The following is a 22622-nucleotide window of genomic DNA, read 5'->3' on the forward strand; positions in this document are numbered from 1 at the left end:
AGTGTGCATACTTTGACTTTGAATGTGGAGCTGGCTGCTGCCTGTGTCCATCTGTTATCCGCTGTGCTCTAAAGCCGCCCCCACTGGCCTCGTGAGGTGCCCGGCCTTGATGACATAAGGAAGATGGTGAGATATCACACTAGTGATGGAGCACTCAGGCCGCTGAAGTCTCACATGCTGACCTTTACACCCGCAAAGTGGTGTTAACCAAGCCCGCTATGGGGCCCTACTTTAGATGCTGGGCAAAGTGCAAAGTCAGTCTATGAGCAAAGTTCTCGTGCATGAACTAACGACTCTGTGCCCAGCATTTAAATTAGGGCCTTATGTGTGTGTAGGAGTTTGGTTACGTTTGGGTGAAGAGTACTTCCAATGCTAGTGGTAGCACAGAGTACCATCATGGTGGACTGTGTAGCAGACAGTCAGAGAGAAACCTTTTTATGTTATTAACGTGCTCCCCAGCATGCATATGTATCATGTCTGTATTTATTTTAGTTACAATCAATGTGAGATCTACCTAATTTGGCTCTGCCAGTTGTGTGGAAACATATTTGTGCTGATCAGCAAATGCAAGTGTTATTTTATTAACTATTTTTCCCCTCTCTCCTGATTTTCTCTCTGTCCTCTGAACTGTCTTCTCCTCTGTCTGCTGCCCCCTCAACTCTCCCTTTGTCTGTCTGTCTGTTTCTCTTCTTTCTCTCTCCCTTTCTTTCTGTCTTTCTCTCTTCCCCCTCGCTCTCTCTCTTTGTCTCTCTCTTTCTTTCTCTTTCTTTCTCACTCTCTCTTTCTCTATTTCTCTCGCTCTCGCTCTCTCTTTCTCTCTCTGTGATGGTGCAGTGGACGTGGAGGCTGTGCTGCGGGCCGGCTCCACTCCACACGCGGCAGGTCTGGCGGGGTTTGCCAGGCTGGAACGCTCCCCCACCACCAAGCACCGCGAGCTGCCCACCATCAGCGCCAAGTCCGCCTCCACCTCCAGCACCACCAAGTCCGACACCACCCACCTCACGCCCGGGTCCCGGCCACACAGTCCACGCAAAGCTAGTCCCACCCACGAGGTGAGGAACACACACACACATGCACACATGCATCGCTTACCCTCTGGCATACACACATATCATATACATAATCACACACACACACACACACAATATACATAATCACGCACACACACACACTGACTCACACCGTCAGGCTTATACGCATATCGCACAGCTGCACACAAACGCACACACACACACAAACACACCTTGTATACACACACTGACATGCATACATACAGTGATATACACATGTTCCCCAAATACACACACACAAACGCAAGGATATGCACAAGTATGACAGTTGTAGTTTCTGTTATGTTTTTTTTCCCTCTCTCTTGTTTGGTCATAGATGGATTGCTTGTTGAGATTACAAAGCCAAAGATTCAATCACATGTATTGCGTGGATTTTGTTGGTCTTGATGGATTTAAAAGAAAAACTCATTTAACCATTATTTTGCCAAAAGCCACACACACACACAGTCACACACACACACACGCAAGCATACACATTCGCTCACTCTCTCCCGCACAGCTAGCATGCAAAGCCACCAGCATGGCTGATATTATTTTTACTCGTACACAAGCGTCAGTAGGCCTGTATTTAACAGCACTGTGCTCTCCATCAGATTACGTTTGCACTTTCTTGATGGCCAAATACACACACACACAAACACACCTTGTATACACACACTGACATGCATACATACAGTGATATACACATGTTCCCCAAATACACACACACACACAGTCACACACACACACACACAATATACATAATCACGCACACACACACACAAACACACCTTGTATACACACACTGACATGCATACATACAGTGATATACACATGTTCCCCAAATACACACACACACACACAAACACACCTTGTATACACACACTGACATGCATACATACAGTGATATACACATGTTCCCCAAATACACACACACACAAACACACCTTGTATACACACACTGACATGCATACATACAGTGATATACACATGTTCCCCAAATACACACACACACAAACACACCTTGTATACACACACTGACATGCATACATACAGTGATATACACATGTTCCCCAAATACACACACACACAAACACACCTTGTATACACACACTGACATGCATACATACAGTGATATAAGCAGCCTCGCCAACTTCATATTTAGTGAGATAATCCTTTGGCCACAGTGGATTATGAGGGGTGTAGTAGTTGTAAGTGATTATCCTGAAAAGGTTTCCCCCTGTGAGCTATAAATATATGCGACTCCTCTGATTTTCTTTATTATTTCTATTGGCTTGTGCTCTAAATATATCCATTTAGCGTAGACAACCATTAGCGTTAGCTTAGCGTAGTTTATTTACAGATTTGGAAACCGCAATGTAGCCTGTCTGGCCAATATTTCTAAATGATGTTGATGTTGGCAGCGGCGCAGGCAGAGCACATTCTCTTTAAGCAGTTTGAACTCTGCTTCCGCCGAATCTAAACCTTATTATGCAACCGCCCTCTAGAGTAGGAGTCCAAATAGCTTAATTTCCCTCTCTTCTTCTCCCTCACAAAGTATACACAAAGAATTTGTCTCTGTGACGCCAGGTGTCCTATAAACACAGCCCTGTGTGAGCGTACACACTCACTCAATCTGGGCACAACAGTGGACACAATCTGCCGACGACTGAGCGGCTAAAAGTATTTATACAGCAAAGACAAGAAACACACACAGACTTGGAATCCGCATGCTGTTGTGAATCGACTGATAAGACTTCTGAAACCATCAGTATACAGACAGGCATTTAAATTGTAAATGGTTTTGGAAGCTAACTGCATTTTGTTGCCTCGATACACGGTTGAGGTTTGGAAGCCAACTGCGTGTTTGACTTTGTGCTCCAGGTGGACACTGCCAGTGAGGTAGAGGAGTTGGATATAGATGTGTCTCCCATTCCCTATTCTGCAAGCAGAGGGGCTGCCAAACTACAGGTCTTCATTGCCAGATACAGGTATGGATCTCTACAGTGCTCCTCCTCAGTAACACTTGCATTATACATTGGGATTGATTTGTTTCTCTCATGCCTGCTATTCCCTGGTGCAGCTATAACCCTTACGATGGCCCGAATGATAACCCAGAGGTGGAGCTCCCACTCACAGCAGGAGAGTACATCTATGTGTATGGGGATATGGATGACGATGGCTTCTATGAAGGTTAGTTTGACTACAGTTTTGTGCCTTATAGGGCTTACTCCTGTTTCCCTCACATGTGAAGAAAGCATTTCTTGACAGTTGGAGAAAGTCCGAGAATTATATGGTTATGGCTGTTAGTTATGGCTATAGTATTATTAGTTATAGTAAAGTTAAGCCAAGTTATGGCTGTTAGATTATGATTTTTTCTAGATAAAAGGGAAAAAAAGGAAAAAAGGCCCTTTTGCCATATATTATAACACTTCCACCAGTCCTGTGTGAACCTCCATGTCTCAACCAGTCACATTGTCTCCCCTCGTTTCCCTTCCTTCAGGTGAGCTGATGGATGGACGGAGAGGGCTGGTCCCCTCCAACTTCGTGGAGCGTGTGTCGGACGACGACGTCATGAGTGCCCAGGCCCACGAGGCCGGTGATCTGTCCCACAATTCCTTCCAGGACAGTAGCCTGCACAGCGGCAGTGAGCGCTTCCAGCCCTCACACCACCACCATGTGCGCTTCGGCCCCACCACCACCACCACCACCACCTCGGAGCGGACCGACACGTCGGCCGCGTCCTCAGCCTCCGTCCCCAACCCCGCCGTGGGCAAGACTGCCCCCGCAGCCCCGGCCCTCACCATCCCCATCACCAACGGCCTGGACCTTGACCTGGAGGAGGTGGACGTAGTGCCTTACCCACGCAAGCTCACCCTCATCAAGCAGCTGGCCAAGAGCATCATCATCGGATGGGAGCCTCCTGTGGTGCCGGCCGGCTGGGGCGCCGTGTGGAGCTACAACGTCTTCGTGGACCAGGAACTGCGGCTCAACGTGCCGTTCGGCTCCCAGACCAAAGCCGTGCTGGAGCGCCTGGACGTGGCGGCCAAGGCGTACCGCGTGTCCGTGCAGAGCCTGACCGAGCGCGGCAACTCGGACCAGGTGCGCTGCAGCCTGCTGGTGGGCCGCGATGTGTGCGTGGCGCCGTCGCAGCTGCGCGCCGAGCGCGTCACCGCCACCTCTGCCACGCTGGTGTGGCTGCCCAGCAACAGCAACTTTGTGCACATCGTGTCCTTGAACGAGGAGGAGTGCGAGCTGGTCAAGGCCGGCTGCTACTCGCTGTGCCTCAGCAACCTCACGCCCAACCTGCAGTACCGCGTCAAGGTGGAGGCGCGGCCGCACCGCACGCCCTGGGAGCTGCCGCAGGAGAGTCGCGAGCGCAAGACCGCCGTCACCACCTTCCACACGCTCACCGCCGGTGAGGAGGCACACAGACAGCACAGGACTGCCAAATGAAAGCATAGAATGTCATTCGGGAAATCCATAGTAACTTTGTGTTCACCAGCGAAATTGGTGTTTTTATTATCTATTAATGCTACGAGCTGAAACAAGTGGTTTCACTTGCATGCAATGGGACTTGCCTCAGAAGTAGAAGCAGATCAGTTGTCAACACTAGTGCATTCAATGTGTTCCTTGGAAATGGCATTATCTGATTCTCTCTCTCTCTCTCTCTCTCTGCTGACCCCCAGGGCCCCCTGATGCCCCTCTGGACGTGCAGCTGGAGCAGGGGCCTTCTCCGGGGATCGCCAACGTCAGCTGGCTGCCGGTCACCATCGATGCTGCTGGAACCTCCAATGGGGTCTCCGTCACAGGCTACACCATCTACGCAGACAAGAAGAAGGTTTGGACCACTACTCCCTCCATGTCTCTCTCTCTCTCCCTCCCATACCACTTTGGTGTGTTTCTGGAAATCCCAGGGTTGCCCTGGATCTTTGTCTCTCCCTTGTCATCTGGCTTTGCTGGGAGCCTTATAAATAGTGCAGACTTGACAGACTTGTATATGCATTGTGTTGCATTGCTGTTACTTGCAAAGGTGCATACAGGATGTTTATTAGCCAGTGGAATAGCAGGCAGTGAATTGCAGCTGCTGTAGAAAGTTTAATGAGTCAAAAGTGATTTAGTTTGAATGATGTTCTGCCAATGATTGCGCTATGATTGCACTGTATGTAATTAATTGTGTGTGTGTGTGTGTGTGTGTGTGTTGTCCTGCAGGTGTTGGAGGTGTCGTCCCCCACGGCGGGCAGTGCCCTGCTGGGCCCGTCTCAGATCCAGGCGGTGAAGGCGGCTCAGGAGCTCACCGTGCGCACCATGTCCCCGCACGGCGAGTCCTCCGACTCTGTGCCCGTCAACGTCCAGGCCAAACTCGCTGCCATCATGGCAGGCCCTGTGCCCCCAAGTCTACCTGTGCCAGTCCTGGCAGCCGCCACCGCTGTGCCCACCTCGCCCGCCGTGTCGCCCTGCCTCACCAACTCGCCTGCCAAAATGCCAGCGCTGCCCTACAGCTTGCCGCCAGACGCACACACATTGGTCCCCGGCGGGGGGGCCTATGCCAACTCTCCCAAAGCCATCACCGCGAATGCCCCCCTGCCCGCCGGCTCCTACATGGAGGCCTGGGCAAACCCTCACATGTCTGTTGCCCCCATGTCATTGGCCATGCAGCAGCAGCAGCAGCAGCAGCAGCAACAGCAACAGCATCATCAGCAGCAGCAGCAGCAGCAACATCTGCAGCGGCATCAGCAGCATCCTCCAGCGTTACCACCGTCTGCCATGAACAACCCAGCGGTCTACGTACCGGTAAGTGACAGACAAACTTCAGTACCCAGAAATTGTTCACATCAACAAGCTTTGCAGTAGCATGAATGATAACAGAGATTTAGACTCTTGTGGTTAGTCAGTAGAGGCTCTTACTCTCTGCAGATTCTCATCCCTCACCTACACACCGGCATGTTCTGATTAGTTAATTCAGTCAGGAAAAGAAACAAAGACAAATGACTCTGGGTTAACTAACCCAGCTTTGTCACTAAACCACGTACTTGAAATATCCCCCAGGTCTACAGTGGGTATCAGTTAAGTTTGGACGGGTTCCTTCATGTAGATGTGTCGGATGGCATTTTTTTTAGTCATTCCCTCCGCTCCTCTCAGCAGGTGAGTGCGGCCTTACCCGGCAGCATCTCCGCAGCGCTGGAGCCCCACCGAGAGACAGAGAGCCCTGCTCCCGCGTCCCCCCGCCCCGTAGTGTCCATCTCCGACTACCTGGAGGACCCCAGTGCCAAGCTCCACCAGCACGAGCCCTACCACGTGCCCATGCCTCGAATGCAGGCGCCGGACACGGACTCCCTTAACCCCCCGGAGACGCACCCCATGCGGCCGCCCAACCCGTCCCCGTTCGAGTCGGAGACTGAGGAGGACCTGGAGAACACGCGGCTGGTGTCCATTGAGGAGTTCCTGGGCCACGGGAGGCCTGCCGCAAGACACCAGGTCAGGCTCCTGTTTTCAAGCAGCCTTACTAAAGTCAAGAAGCCTTACTCAAGTCAAGCAGCCTTTAGCAGTGTTTGTAGGGTGATGTTTTCGTATATGTTCACTTATGTTTGTCTGTATGGCTGATCAGTGTTTATCTTTTTGACTTGATGCAAGCCCGTTGCCAGCTGTAGCTTCTATTCCGCATGGCTGAGTTTCAGAAGACAGGGGCTTTTTCTCTTTCTGTTGTTTGTTCCATTTGGCCAGCATTGTCGTCAGTTCTGGGAATAATAGACCGTCTGTTTTACTGTTTGCTGTTGAGATGATGTGCTCTATTTGTGAATCTTATCAAACTGAAAGTGTAGGCAGTGATGTTGTAAGGTAAGTAGTAGAGGTTAAAAAATGTGTTTCTACATCTGTTCGCTGCCATTTCCACCGACGCGTCTAACAAGTAGATGGCCATTTAAACTTTGTTTAAAGTTTGAACCAACTTCCATTATGGTATGATATTCACAGACAGCAGATGGTTTGGTTGCTTCTCATTGGTGCTGATTTAGTAGGCTGTAGTAAGCAATAGTGTCAGGATGTGCATCAGAGAGATGTCTGTTTTCATGTGCTTCATGTTTATTAGGCTGCCAGACTGCATGGCTGCATTCGGTCCTTTGTAGTCCTCACTGTCATGTATCATAGTTTTGTTCAGTCGTCAAAGGGGGGGGTACACATATTCTTGGGGATATTCAAATCGATCTTGGAGGACACAAAATAAATCTGGGATTTACCTTCCCAAACAGGCTAACTGCCATGTCACTACAAAAAAAAAAGTATTTCTCAAATGTTGGCTGAACTTAATCCTGCCAATCAACAATTCATTAATTACTGTATGTTAAGAGTGAGGGGAAAAGTGCGGTGGTAGCATTAGTAGCGTTAGTAGTGGCTAAATAGCTGGGTTAGCAACAGCTGCCAGTACAACAGCTGTTGTACTCTTGTGTTGAAGTGTTGAACACCCCAAGTTGCTCTGGGGAGACTGGCCCTAGTAATATTGTAGTCACATTGGATAAAATGAGAAATACTAAGCGGAGTCTGATCACCTCACCTTAGAATGACTATTATTCTGAGCTGTCCATGGTGCTGGGGGTAGGGATGTAGAGTGTCCCAGAGATACACGACTGGGAATAGTTTGGGAACCAGACTATTCTATTGATACAGAAACTCTCCTCTCCATTCATACAGTGATGTTGTGTTTTTTGGAGGTGAGTGAATTTCCATATGCCATTTGTTTACATAGGCATGCATTGTTATTTGTTTCCAGGGTTACGGTGGCGGTCTGGTGGAACCAACCATTGACTACCAGCTAGAGAACAGCCGAGGCTCTGACCTGTCCGACATCCTGGAGGAGGAGGAGGAGGACCTGTACTCAGAGTCCATCGCAGACGTGCAGGGCAGGGGCTACAGCATAGCTGGCAGGGTAAGCAGTCTCACACACACACACACACACACACCAGTGATGCATGGGTTGATCCGAATTGAGCGGGTGTCCACAGTCAGAAAAAAATATTTGTAATGATATTCGGATCATATGCGGGTGGGTCAGTTCAACTCATAATTATTTTTATTCCCTACTCGAGTGGGAACCCTGGCTTTACTACTTGCTTGAGTAGTTGTAGTTAGCCCAACTTTGTTTATTCATCTCCTGCTCTAAAAAAGTAAAATATTCTTCAACGCTACATGGCTGCTCTGAAACATGGCTATGTGGCTGCTCTGAAACATGGCTATGTAGCTGCTCTGAAATCTTTGGTCAGTATATTGTACCACTGCTTATATAGTAGGTCAACAAAATCCAGGTTTTTCGTGAGGGAGGATTTTTTGAGAGCTGTGTCTCCTTATTAGAAAGTCTCTGCTTCAAGTGCAATTACCATGCCTCAAGCAATAGATAGCTTTATGCACACTGACCACAGGAACAGCTTGTCTGGCTAGGTCATGGTAAATTAACAATGTTGGCACAAGACCTAATGACAATTAGCTCAGTAAAATAATGAAGATACTGAAGGCCGCTTGTGAATGTACCCGGCTACCACGCACCACTGATACCGCACACACACACACACACACACACACACACACACACACATATGCATACTCAGACAGCAATACTGCTCTGACTCTTTTCCGCCTACTTTGCTTTCCTCTTATTTGTTCTCTTCGAGTCTTGCAGTTTTAATTTTCTCTTTGTTCTCTTTCTCTGTACTCTTGCACGCCTTCTTGCCCACTCTTGGGTTTTGATGTGTTGAATCTTCGGTGGGGATGCCACACCTTCACCACCACAATAACTTCTCACCCCCCTCACCCACACACACACACACACACACACACACACACACACACACACACACACACACACACACACTCACACTCATGCACAGCCCGAGGTGTGGGACAGCGATGAGGAGGTCCTGGAGCGCATCATAAAGCTCCCGCCGCAGGTCTACCACAGCAAGCACCTCTTCAGCATCCCTGAGCTCACTGAGGAGGAGGACAACACCATGGACGACGAGGCAGAGCCCATGCGACGGTCACCCGCACGCCGCTCTGCGCCCACCCCGCACCCGCGAAGAGCCCACCATGCCCAAAGTGCCCGCCACGTCCGTACTCGGTCCCGTGCCCAGCCCCAGCCCCAGCCCCAGCCACTTCAGTCCAGCCTGCGGGCGACCAGCCATCAGGGCCGTCGCTCGCAGCTCCACGTGCACTACGCCGACCAGTTGGCCACCGTCAGCTACCCCGAAGAGGAGGAGTACGCCGAGTCAGACAGCAGCCTGTACGACGGGCCCGACAGCCGCAAGATCTGGTCACGCCGGGCGACGGTCGCAGCGGCTGCTCCGGCTCCCACCCAGCGCTCGGCGCACCACAGAGGAGGAGGAGGAGGAGGAGGAGGAGGAGGAGGAGGGCCCCTGGGCATCACACATGGGTGTGTTAACAAGCTTGACCCCCCACCCCCTCCATGGATCCCCAGAGTTATGCCCCAGCCCCACAGTGCCCCCCCACCCCACCCCACCCCAGCTCAGCTCAGGAAAAAGGGCTGGAACCTTTTGCGTCCTATTGAGTGTGTATCTGTGCAGCCATCCTTTTCTTTTTCCTAGTTCTTAGTTTTACCCTAGGATCCAGAAGTATGTGAGCACTGCAGTTAGTTGGCCACATCTCCACTCTCTAAGGGCCATCTTGGTGAAAAGAGTAAGATCAAACAGTCTCACCTCTTGTCTGTCTCCACAAAACCTGCAGCCTCCTCACTAGGGAGCTCAATAGGCATGACCCACAGTGCCTAAAGTGTGCGCCAGTTCATATCTCTCAAAGGGCACATGCAAAAGGCTTTCAGCCAGTCCATGTCCATCCCGCTGTGGCTGTCTTTGGATGTGTCCGGCTGCCCTTCCCCCTCCCCATGTAGGCGCCTGGTCTCTGGTCCCACGTCCTCCATAGCCCCGACCAACGACCGGCTAAGTGTGTGTCTTGTCTCTGACCGCTTTCCTCCTTCCCACCTCTGGCTGTTGTGTCCAGCTTTAGCAGCTGGGAGTCCCTGTGTTTTTGCTCAGGCCGTAGCTCGTCCATGTGGTGTCCAGCTCCCTTCCTCTCCATGAGTAGCTGTGGACCTCTGCTTCATTTCCTCACTCTTCCTTCTGTGGTGCTTTTGGCCCAGTGATTTAACTGGAGAAAGTTGGTTGTTTTGAGATTATCTGAAAGACATGGTCTTGAAGTAGTTCGCAGAACTAGCTATGGACTCATTTTGTGTTAATCATGTATTGTTTTAGGTTTGTTAGATTCGGTTAATAGATTGAAAGAGCCATTGAAAGGTTAGCAAAAGGCTTTTAGTTGTAGCGTATCTCTTCAGTCTCTGAAAACAACTCCAACTGTCCTTTTAAAACTGTGTGTGTGAGGTTATTTACTGCAGATTAGTGTGTGTGTGAGTGAATGAGGTTATTTACTGCAGATTAGTGTCTGTGTGTGGGGGGTGCTGAGTGTTTGAGCGGTTTGTGCGGTTTGCCTAACCCTGACCCTTGTACCTCCAGGATGCCACAGGCAGAGACCAGTCATTGGCAGAGCCCCCGCTGTCCCGCTCTGAAGCCAGGCAGATGAAAGGTCAGTCTGTACATGGCACTTCTACTGTCCTCCCCCCATGCTCTTGTCCATCTCTCTCTCTCTACCAATCTCCCTCCTTCTCTCTTTCTCTGCATCCTCCTCTCTCTCTCTCTCTCTCTCTCTCTCCCTCTCTCTGCCGCCTCCTCTCTCTCTGTCTCACTCACTCACACTCATACTGTAATGTCCTGGGTATGAGATCTATGGAGGTGTTACTGTCTGAGTCTTGGCAGTGCTCCTCCAGTCCAGAATGCCGTTGTCAGATTATCACTCACCACAGAGGGCGTGAGAGAGAGGGGGAGAGCGAGAGAGAGAGAGAGAGAGAGAGAGAGAGATAGTAAGAGCGAGAGAGAGAGAGAGAGAGAGAGAGAGAGAGAGAGAGAGAGAGAGAGAGACAGACAGAGAGAGAAAGAGATAGTAAGAGCGAGAGAGAGAGAGAGCGAGTGAGTGGGGGAAGGGTCAGGTGAAGGGGGAGGGATGCTCAGCTGGGGTGGCTGCAGAGCTCAAAGCTAAGAACAGGCTTAACCCAAACTGGCTTGTCATGAGACAGGAGGAAGTGGCAACCATGAAAATAGTAACCCAGATTAGCCGCCAGCCAAACCAAGCCGCTGCACCGGCCAACTCTCCTCTTCTCTTGGTGTCCATGCTCTCTCAAACACTACACTACACTGCACTACACTACAACGCCACCTATATCTGTATGCAGGAAAGCTAGGAGAGTAGCAATGTATACACACACACACACACACACACACACACACACACACACACCAGCATGGCGTAGTTTGTTCTGTCCCTCCATCCTTGACTGTTGGCCCAGTGCAGATGGACTGATCCTGCCTAACGAGATAGAAGGCGTCTCATTGGGAAAGCCAAAGTCAAGCAGAGACACTAATTGCCGCTGTTGTACATTTCAATGGAGCTCCATTACCTGCCCTCATCACTTCCTATCAAGCAACACCAGTGAGGCCCCTATGCCCAATCCAGCGCTTCCCCTACGCACATACAGACAGAGGGCATGTCTGATGTCCGTCATCTTTTGGGCCGATGTCCATTAGTCAAAGGGTCAAGAGTAATCAGGCCGCTTCGCCCCGCAGTCCCCTCCCTTCTCTGGTCGCTCACGCATGAGCCATTAACCGGACATGTAGTGTCATGTTGTATTACTACCTCTGTGGGATCATTACAGAGAAGTTTCTCAAACATCAGAGATATTACTGATGTATACCTTGCAGATGTAGAAGGTGTCTTAAGATGCGAGCATGTGATGAATATGTTGGTGGATCGATCTCTTCCTCTCTCTCTCTCTCTCTCTCTCTCTCTCTCTCTCTCTCTCTCTCTCTCTTCCTCTCGCTCTCCCCCCCTCAGGATCATGAGCGCACGTTCCTCAAGCGGCTCACATTGGCTTAGGCTCAGGGGGTTTAGCATGATTACCTCTCTTAGGGACACGCCTGGGCTGCGCCATTGCAAGCGCACGGGGGTGGCAAGGGGCGGGGGAAGTGGTCGTCAGCCGACACGTGAACACTGACACCGAGTGTGTGTGTGTGTGTGTGTGTGTGTGTGTGTGTGTGTGTGTGTGTGTGTGTGTACGTGCGTGTGTGTGTGTGTATTCATTCAGAGGTCGAAGAGGCAGGGAGGCAGATCGGGGAGAACACAGTGAGGGTTTTCGTGGCCCTCTTCCCGTACGACCCTGTCAGCATGTCACCTAATCCTGACGCGGTAGAGGAGGAGCTTCCCTTCCGAGAGGGGCAGATCATCAAGGTACTGGCCAAACACTGGCACACCAACACCACCTGACCTCCACTGACCCAAAGGGGGATACGTCCATATAGTGCAAAATATCATGAAAACGTTTATTCCTACTTCACATACCTAGTATAGTTCTCTTTCAGGGGATCATGCATTTGTGCTAGTTAAAAGCACTTGATTAAAATTCATAAGCCCCGTTGTCCATGCGCAGTTGCCAATTATTGTATATATTGTGAGGTATAAGCGCATTTATATTGTATACACTAGGTTTGATTTCATACAAAACGTCTTCAATTAGTATACAGTATATGAAGGGTAATGAAATTATTTTTGTGTAATTGCTGTAATGACAGGATGCTTTCTCATGTAGTAGCAACACTCCCCTACACACACACACACAACTCTGTCCTGTCATAGGTGTATGGAGACAAAGATGCGGATGGCTTCTTCCGCGGCGAGTGTAATGGTCGGATGGGCTACGTCCCGTGCAACATGGTATCCGAGATCCAGGTGGACGACATGGAGACACGCGACCAGCTGCTGGCCCAGGGCTTCCTCACCACCGAGGCATCAATGGATAAGATAGGTAGGCCGAGTTGTCAATCATCCCCTTAAGCCCGACCCTTTCCTTTTCCAATCAGTATTAGCCTCCATTAAGAGAAAAGCTCTCCTACAAGCTACAAGCCATTGGCCATCTCCCCCCACTCCTAATAGCTGATTCCAGATCAACTGTTCCTAATTCTTCTGAGAATAATACTCAATGGTATATGGTGTAGGAGCAGCTGTTAAAGGAATAACACACCAGCATGCTTGTACTGTTTCATGTCGTGTTGATCTCATTGATGTTGGCTGTGTTAAATGGCATTGCCATCTGTGCATTGATTTGTGTAATGTTTCCACCATTTGCTCTGGACATCACTATTGGTTGTTCTGAAGATCATGCGATGGCTTTTGTTCAATGTATGTGCTGCTGTTGTCCATTCCTCACATTCAATTTCTTCCAACTGTCATCTGCATTGTCAAACATGTGCATCAGACAGCGAGTAGGAATGAAACCATGACAAAATTTTAAGTATTAGGACATTTTCTCTAATGTCAACTTTTGTAATCTGTAAGTGATTGTTTTGTGTAGACGTGCAGCTGTAATGTTCCGGCAGATGTTTGCAGTTGCACAACTGTCAACATCTGTCTCAAGCTACTCCATTTCCTCCACAGTTCTGAAGTCAACCAGCCGCTGAGAGTATAGAGAGTATTCTTTAGAGAGTATGTCATGTTGCCATGCCTTATTTAAATATGGTAAATTTAAATATGTATACCTCATGAGTTGACAGCACTTTCAATCTCGTTGCACCTTTGTAAAAAGTGGCAATGACAATAAAGACTATCTAATCTAATCTAATCTAATCTAATCTAATCTAGAAAGATAGATGATTCTTGCCCTTTATGTCATGTGGCCTCTTCATGGAATGCATGGGGGAAATGTGCAATATGTATGTAGAGTGTAACCAGCTGAATACGTTTAGCGGTTAGAAATGGCTATTTGGCAGAGACTCAAAGCAGTGGGTTAAAATCATTTGGCACCATGAGGGTCGTCACCCCTTTCAGCCCGTTGGGATTAACATTTTGCAAATCAACTGCCTGAAATTCCTTCTCTTTGAGTGAGAATTGCCACCCCTTGTGCCTGTGGTTTTTGCTGACAAACTGTGGCTTTGCAGGGAGGCCCTGGCCTGCTAGGCGTCCTGACCCAGCGGCCGAGCGGACGGCACACACTAGCCCGTGTCCTGTTTCTTCCTTTTCAGAAGGCTCTTGGCTCTGCAGTGTTTAACCACCTCTCCTTTTCACTCTGTCTCTCTGCCTCTTCCGCTGCTGGTTGAGCTCCTCTTTCTTGCTCTCTTTTTCTCTTCTCTTTTCTTTTCTTGTTGTTTTGGGGTTTTTTTTTTTGCGTTTTGTTCTCTGTGCTATTCATTCAAGTCTGCTGTCCTGGTCTGCTTTTTTTTGCGTTGCTTATTTTCTGTTTACGATGTGTCTTCCCCCAAAACAACAACCCCCCCCAAAAAAAAACCCCCATCCCTCCATAAGGCACCACTCGCTCACACGCACAGCTTCCACGCCGCCCTGTTCCACCGCCGAAACCTAGACGATCCAAGAAAGGTGTGTCTCGATGCTCGCCGTGTCTCTCTCCTTTTTTTTCTTTCTTTCTTTCTTTCTCTCTCGCTCCCTCTCTCTCGCCTGCCTCTGCTCTCGCTTTGTTGCAACCTTCTTTTGAGTTTTATTTTTTATGTGCTCTGCTTTTGCAAGATCTCCTTGTTACATAATCATCATGTCACTTAGCTTTAACATATTGCCCAGTGGTATATTGCAATATGGCATAGGGCCAGATAAATCATGGCCTGCACTCCCTCCATTTCACTGGCATACGACATTGATAATATTTGTGCATGCTGGAGATCATGCTACTCATATTATTTCCCATTCAGCCTTCCCCATCAGAGCTATAAACATTGATAAACACTTGTGATGGCGCAGATGACGTTTGCCATACAGTCTTCCCCTTTGACCTCCATCCTGTCCCTGTTCTGTCCTTTGTTTCTGTGTGATTGGTTGGTGAGTCCCTAACCCCTCCCGTGATTGGCTGTGTCCTGTAGTGTATGTGTCTGTCTATGTGTTTGTGTATGTGTCTGTACCTGGCCTGGGTGTGCTCGGCTGCAGTGAAGCTCTTTGAGCTCCTAATGCTGAGACCCCGGGGCTGAGGGCTAACATGCTTGTCTCTCCTGTCCAGTGGAATCGGCCGGAGTGTGGGATGACAGCTCTGTGGTTGACTCGTCCAGTCAAGGTTTGGCCACCCCCCCCTTCAACCCACCACCCCTCTGTTTGTCTCCATGGCCCCATCTGTATCCTGCCTGGTCTTCAGCATGGGCATGGGTGGAGTGTGGGGTTGGTGGGGATGGGGTTCTCTTCTGAGTGTTAACTGTTAACAGCATGTGTCAGGACCGCGTGGCGTGGGTGTGTGTGTGGGTGTGTGTGTGTGTGTGTGTGGGTGTGTGTGGCATGCAGCATGTTTGTCCACAGAAAACGCTAACCTCGTTTACACTGTGTGGTCCATGTTCACCTGCAGGTCATTTCTTTCTTAGGAACCATCTGCTGAGTGAAGATCCATTCAAGTGAATTCTCATCTCATTAACCCAGTAAAACGCATGCGTTTGTTAACCGTTAACTTTCTGTTTGGCCTTTTTTTGACCATCCTACTTTTTTTCAGATCCCTGCATGTTTACACTCTCACTTCTCTATGTGTGACCTAAACTGATATTTGTATATTTGCATGTATATACATGTATGTTGCAATGGGCAAACCATGTTCAGAGTATGGTACTTTTTTTATATCATTTTGCGCTCAGTTTTGATGGCATATTTATAGTGGTTTAAACACAAGCTGAGGGTTGGGAGGTGGATATGGGAAACACTTTTGCTATTCATGTTACTTGTGCCTCCATGGACAGGGCTCTTAAATACTCTTGTCATTTCAATTCTTTCAACAGATCGGAGCCAATCAGGAGCTGCCACTGGCAACCCAGCACCACGTAGAATGGTGGCCATCTTTGACTATGATCCACGAGAAAGCTCTCCCAATACAGACATAGAGGTGAGGCCTCCACTACTGTATGTGTTTGCTTGGTGGTGACTTCCTCCTGTCACATTCACTCATTACATCTGTAATTCTCATATCAGGACATCAAGGACACAATTACATATGCATTACATTACATTTAGCAGACGCTTTTATCCAAAGAGCCTTACAGCAAGACAATAATATTCAAGCTGCAGTGCAGAGGAGACCTTAGCTATGAATTAGCACTGCATCTGTCACTTGTGTTGCTAGAGGATAAGAGTGTTGACATTCTAAGCACTAGTCCCAGTGTGATAGGAGGAGAAGGCAGTAGAAGGAGGCGGTAGAGGAGAGGGAAGTGCATGGGAACTGTGTATTAGGTGTGTTAGGCAACCTTTTCTCTTGAAAGGGCCAATTTTTTGACCAGAAATAAAAAATAAATCTGTATGGGGCCTCAAATATATTGGAACCATTTAAAAGAAATCAGTTTTACCATCTTTATCTTTATTAGCCTCAGGCATATGGCGTACTTGCCGTATGCTATATTGTACAGTATAATATGTTTATTAAATGTTAATGTGTTGGGACAGCTTGAAGCTTAAAGATGCCCTGCCACATGTATTTCATTACTTTGTGGTAATGTCTGAAGTTCTACCGTGGACTCTGTAACATTTTTTGTGGAAAACATGCCTTGGTTACCTTGTTTCAAGCCATTCTAGCGTGGTATTGAAAGCCTGCATGAAGACTCGGCTCGATTTGCGCCAGTTCTCATTAATATTCAACGAGCTAAGCTGCTTGACTCTGATTGGCTAATTAGTAGGTTTCGTCCATAACATGACAGCCATTATCAACTAATTTTAGCTTCATGGCGTGAACTTAGCTTGGCTAGCATTATCCAAATGTGCATAAATAAAATCTGCTAGGCTAGCGAGTTCATTAAACCTGTAGGCTATAACATGGCACTTCCTTGAGTTGACAATTACTTTTTACTTACAGGCACTGGTCGTAGACTGCGATGGTAGCCTACTGCTCCAGGCTTCAACAGCAACCTTTTTGCAAAGCCTGTGGCATTGTTCCAAAAAATAAACTGAAGCCATTTGATCCCCAAGTCTGGGTTCTTGGGCAAAATGCATTGTTGAAGTTCTATTTGTGCAAACTTCGCGCACAAGTCCGTTGACATTCAGCCATCCTTGCATAGGCCTACGAAAAACTGTCAGAGCTAAACGAATTTTGTGGGCACGGTCTCAACTGGGCGAGCTCATTAATAGTAATCAGCTCATCAATTCCACGTCAATCTGAAGAGCTTTTGCAATTGGCCTGATTTCTCCGCTTATTTCTTTTCAGTGGCTAGAGCTGACAGAGGAGGTAGCTGTTCATTTTCACATTCAAGACATAGCACAAACACATATGGACCTAACATGTTAAAAAAATACAAGTAAAAACGGTTGTGTGTGGCAGGGCAACTTTTAACGACTATATGAAATTGTTAGAAATATTTGATAACTTCCATTTTTAGAAAAAAGCCAGGGAGCCACTAGAGAGGAGCTAAAGGGCCGCAGGTTGCCTATCCCTGGGTTAGGTGCACATGTAGAGATTCCAGTGTATCCAGCATTGCATCACATTGTAGTTTATCAGTCATTTGACCTTAACAGAGACCAGGATGCCTGTGCCTCATCATTATTACCCTGCTCGGTGTAGACCTCTCTGTGTCTCATCTCTCTTTCCTCTCCCCCTCCTCAGGCGGAGTTGACCTTCAGTGCTGGGGACATCATCTATGTGTTTGGTGACATGGATGCCGATGGCTTCTTCTATGTGAGTGGGTGTACAGGGGAACAGTGTTGTTTTTCTCTCATTTCTCTGCGGTTTCAGAACCTACACCTCAGTTTTTGTCAGATGAGGAAATGTCAAGTCATTTTCCCGTCATGATTGAAAACCACACAACCAGTTCTACCTCAAGCAGGTTTTGCTTGAAAAAAGGGCATGTGTAGGCTTCTGTGCTGTTGGGGTTATAGATTTGTTGATTTCGGTGTGGATCACTGCAGGAAATAGTACCGATGTTAGTCAGTGCGGTTTAGCCAATAAAAGTGGTCATGTTAATAGTGAGCATGTTGAAGTATTAGTCTCCCAGGCTTCCTTTCATGTACATTTTAATTACACATAAACATGTAAAACCTGCAAATAAGTAACCCTTTGAGATCATTTGCACTGATAGTGGTAGATTGAGGTGGTTTGGATACAGTTGCCAGGTGTAATTGGGTTCACAGCTGAATGGATGGCTAGAATAGGGTTGACATGCAGTATGGTGTGAGGGTTGACCTGACTGGACGTCTGTTTGGGAAACCACAGGGAGACCTGAACGGACACAAAGGCCTGGTCCCGTCCAACTTCCTCCAGCCCTTCCCTGAGACCACAGATGAGTTGGGTGGGGCTGCAGTGATGGACCACCTTGTAGTGATGGACGCTAGGAGAGACCCGGTGAGCTCAAAACACTGCGACATCCCTACAATGTTGCATTCTTACAAAAGTCTGTCGCTACATAGCACCTACTGTATCATCACTGTTCACTGTCATTTCCTGTATTGCCTTTGTTCTATGTCTGTTGAAGAGTTTGTTGAGTTTTGCATGCTTTTGGTTTTACAATACTGTTTTTTTCCATCCTCCCCTTACTTCCTGCATGACCCAATGCAGAGATACAGGCGAAGTGTGCACAAGCGTAAAGCGTAAGTGTTTATTCTGGACGAGTAATGACCCCCCCACTCCTCATAGCCTCCTCTTACCTTGTAGCCTAGCCTTACCTTGTATCCCAGTCTCCTGCCATTAACAAGATCCCAACGTTAATATTGTAGCCCTCTAAAAACAGGCCCTTACCATAACAGGCCCTTAATTTGTCTGTCTTTTGAACCAACTGCAGGCATCATTATTTGTGAACACCTTGACGTTTAATTAGCACCCCAGCCCTACCCCACCCAACCTGCACTAGTTGGCCAAAGACATGTTTGCTGTAATAGCTAAAGGCAGTAATAGCTCACATCCTTTTTGAGCAACATCACATCAGGAAGTGCTTTGATCATTAACAGTAACATTGCTATGATTCTTAACGCAGGAAGTTGACAGACATGCTTATTCATTAATAGGCTACAATGGCACTACTTTGAGCATGAAGTTGAGAAGTTAGTTAATCTGGTACTGACAATAATTGATGCATGCTATTCATTAAAATGATCAGTTCATGATTTATTATTGATCATGAATTGGAATATAGTTCATGGTCCTATGTGTATGTATCTATGTTTCCAAGTATTGGAAAGTAATACAATGACAGATGAGATAAATCTGTATTTAGTGCACAGATATCTTAGTGCTAATGTCAGCACTCATGGAATCCCCCTCTTCAAACTGCTAAACCACAACCCAGTCGGGGGGGTTTAGGTCGTTGGTGGTAAGCAACATAACAAAGACCGCATGGATCAGCTTCTGCAGTTTGTGTTCACATCAGTAATTGGATGACTCACTGTCAGGATAGTGTGTTTCCACTACAAGTTTGTGTGAATGGCTAGTTTTACCTCCTGACTGATAGGGACACATGCTCTCGTTTGACCCCTGTCCCTTCCCCAGGTGAGGGAGGGCGTGCCCCAGGAGCAGCAGGACCTGGCGGGGGACATTGAACCAGACAGGACCAGGCTGCCTGAACCAGAACCCGACCCAGACCCAGACCCAGAGCCCACCCTAGGACCACTCCCCGAGACACAGGCCAGCCCCAGCTGTGCCCCTACCCCGACCACAGCCTCCGACAGCCCCCTGCTCACTGACCCGTCCTCCCCCTTGGGCAAAAAGAAGAAGGGCTTCTTCTCCAAAGGAAAGAAGCTATTTAAAAAGCTGGGATCCAGCAAGAAGGAGTGAGCGCTGGGACTGTTCAGGCTTTTTTGTTTGTTTCTATCCTCCCCATACAGGAAGCACTTTTTTATGTTGGTTAGTCTCAAATTAATCTTATTTAATTGTAATATGTATTATACTATAAGACTAGTTTCACTGTGGTAGGCTCTCCTAGATGGAGGTTTCCTAAGAATATATAACATACTGTAACACAATACTTGGGATAACATCACCTTAAGAATCAGCTGCACCCTGCATGGCTCCAAAGTGTCCCATTATAAGACACTAGATTAAACAAGAGTAGTACACACTGGAAAGTTATTTGTTTAGGTGCAGCAATGGGCTTAAAACACTAGATTAACACTACAAACGCATCCTTTGCAGGTCCATTTTGAAGAGTCTGAATATAACAAAAACACAGTGCAGCATAAATGTCTGTTAACCTTTTCCTAAAGTGAATACGCTGCGGACCCAGTCAGAGCCATCTGTGGGTGTTAGACGCTAATGACATTATGCAGCTTATGCTCTAAGGAAGACAAAACTCATGGCTGTCTTCGCTGTCACAAGTAAATATTTATCTCACATTTTCACGCTTTTTCCTCTTTCTGACACAAGGGACCATAGGAAAATGGCCCATGCTCTCAGTAAAATGTAAACCCTAAAACAGTGTGCTTGGCCAGAATGATGGACGTGTGTTAGAGGATACTGGTGAATGTTGCGTGAGCGTGAAAGCTCCACGCAAGTTTTGTGAACAATCTTGTGAGCGTGTGCAAGCTTGAGAAGTTTAGCTTTGCCTGTTTTCAGATGTTGTCTCGGAACTCGTACTTGAGTGGTTTCTTTTCTTTTTTTTGTGGTGCGGACAAGCGTTTTTGTGTTTGTTACGGTAAACTTGTGTGTTTGTGTGTGTGAATGTGAGTTTGCACTTATGAGACTTATGAGTGTGTATATGTGGGACGATGTTGCAGTGGTCTGCCTTGAGCCTGTCTTTTTTTGTTTGTGAAAATATCTGTTACTTTTATTCTTTTGCTTTACCTCCGTTTTAGGAGTGATCGAGTTATTTTTAAGTATTCTACACAAACTCCTACTTATTCAATAACGCTAGGGGCTACACATTTGTCATACAAACAGTGAATGACAAAAACACACAGATGGTTATAGGACCATGGACTAAAGAAATGTGAGTGTAGCCAAACTGTTTGTTCATTGGTACCACCACTACAGTATGCAGTAATTGTTCTTTTTGGATTTTTTTTGTTTTGTTTATTTGTTGTTGTTTATTTTTCTGTGTGTTTTATTATTACAGGGCTCATGTGAACTTCTCAGGTTTAACGTGTAGTTTATCAGCTTTGTATGTTAAGCTGTGGCTGTTTGAACCGCAGGATACGATTCTTGCCAAATCATTAGGTGCTCAGCATGTTACTATGACAAGTAGACACCTACCATCAAACACCAGCCAATAAGTGGGAGTGGGTCAAAGCACGACTGACTTCTGAGAATCAGCCAGACATGGGTGTTATCAGTAACTTTCAAAAAGGTTTATTGTTACTGAAAGTTAAAATGACTGAACTTGAGAAACTCCTGCAATAGAACCTAAATGGAGGTCAAAATTGCCAAGGACCTTACCAACGCAGTCTTGGTTGAGCTTTGAGTAGAGGGAGAGTCAGAGGTCATCTGAAAACTTTGCTGAATTGTACAGTCACTCGCAACATATCCCTCGATGGCCTTTAGTCAACCTGCACTTCCTTTGCTGCGCTGTAGGCAATAGTGTTAACCATTAGTGATGCTGCTGCAAGCTTCAGAAACGCACAGACCTGGTCTGCCCACTACCCATAGCCCTCGCCAGTCCAGCTCTGCAGTTTAACTAGAAGATTACCGCAGCAGCACTCTAGATTACCAGCTGTAATGTTTAGCCTTATAAGACGTTGTTTAGTCTTAATTTGTTGTTTACACTGTTGTACTTGTACTGACTGCATGCATAATGACTTTTATGCCCATGTTTGGCCTTATGGATTTATTTATATATTTATAGATTGACCAGGCATTTTGTTTTGCAGTGTTTTTTTTGTAGTATTTTTGAGGGTGTTAGTACATGCAGAGGAGGCCTAGTATGTTTAGATTGAAACTGCAGAAGGCCGGTCTGTATATAATGTACAGTGTTTTGGTCCCAATCAGTGTCACGGCTCTGACTTTGTGGTATGATATTTTTTTCATACAGCGAGAGACTTTATTCTTTTGTCCGTCCAAGCAAAGCTTGTTTCCATTTTTTTGTACATTGAGGTTTTTATTACCAATTCTTTTTTCGACGCTTGTAAATACAATTTTTTGTTGTTAATGTTCTCAGATTTGTCTTTTTTGCATGATACAGCAGTGTTTTGATTGAGGAGAAATAACATCCGTGGTTGGACTCCTGAGAGTCCTCAACTTGAAAGTGCAGAGATTGTTTTCATCTTTCAATATGGACCTTTTTACTAAAATAAAAGTCTATTTTCACATAAAATATCAGTGGTTGTGTGGCACAGTGAGTTTGTCCTGTAATGTAGTATGGTGTGTGTGTGTGCGTGACTTAATCCTCATTATAGAAGACAACATGCTGCCAACTGATTTGATTCATAATGCATTTATTTCAGCAATGTCAGAAAATCCACATACACAGGTAGTTATGTAATAACTAACTAAACCAACAAGCACAAAATAAATGTAAACATTTCTCATGCATCACCATATCTTCATCCAGCCATGTAGAAAGAGTCCCTGCAGAGTTTCACATTGCG

The 22622-nt window shown here is 47.1% G+C and overlaps 1 protein-coding gene across 2 annotated transcripts in view; it reads left to right on the forward strand.

The window, feature by feature from the left end:
- Positions 1 to 22353, forward strand: part of LOC125284319 (RIMS-binding protein 2) — a 40089-nt gene extending 17736 nt beyond the window's left edge. For both annotated transcript variants that reach the window (XM_048228234.1, XM_048228240.1), the window contains 17 exons: positions 835 to 1052; positions 2934 to 3040; positions 3133 to 3242; positions 3553 to 4467; positions 4739 to 4890; positions 5262 to 5843; positions 6192 to 6527; positions 7816 to 7971; positions 10562 to 10631; positions 12244 to 12386; positions 12792 to 12960; positions 14454 to 14525; positions 15154 to 15207; positions 15911 to 16014; positions 17719 to 17790; positions 18325 to 18453; positions 19594 to 22353. In XM_048228234.1, coding sequence (XP_048084191.1) covers positions 835 to 1052; positions 2934 to 3040; positions 3133 to 3242; positions 3553 to 4467; positions 4739 to 4890; positions 5262 to 5843; positions 6192 to 6527; positions 7816 to 7971; positions 10562 to 10631; positions 12244 to 12386; positions 12792 to 12960; positions 14454 to 14525; positions 15154 to 15207; positions 15911 to 16014; positions 17719 to 17790; positions 18325 to 18453; positions 19594 to 19878 — 3674 coding nt within the window. In that variant the 3' untranslated portion in view covers positions 19879 to 22353. The remainder of the gene's footprint in view (positions 1 to 834; positions 1053 to 2933; positions 3041 to 3132; positions 3243 to 3552; positions 4468 to 4738; positions 4891 to 5261; positions 5844 to 6191; positions 6528 to 7815; positions 7972 to 10561; positions 10632 to 12243; positions 12387 to 12791; positions 12961 to 14453; positions 14526 to 15153; positions 15208 to 15910; positions 16015 to 17718; positions 17791 to 18324; positions 18454 to 19593) is intronic.
- The last annotated feature ends 269 nt before the right edge of the window (positions 22354 to 22622 follow it).

This window comes from Alosa alosa, chromosome 2, assembly GCF_017589495.1.
Source record: "Alosa alosa isolate M-15738 ecotype Scorff River chromosome 2, AALO_Geno_1.1, whole genome shotgun sequence".
NCBI classification, from domain to species: Eukaryota; Metazoa; Chordata; class Actinopteri; order Clupeiformes; family Clupeidae; genus Alosa; species Alosa alosa.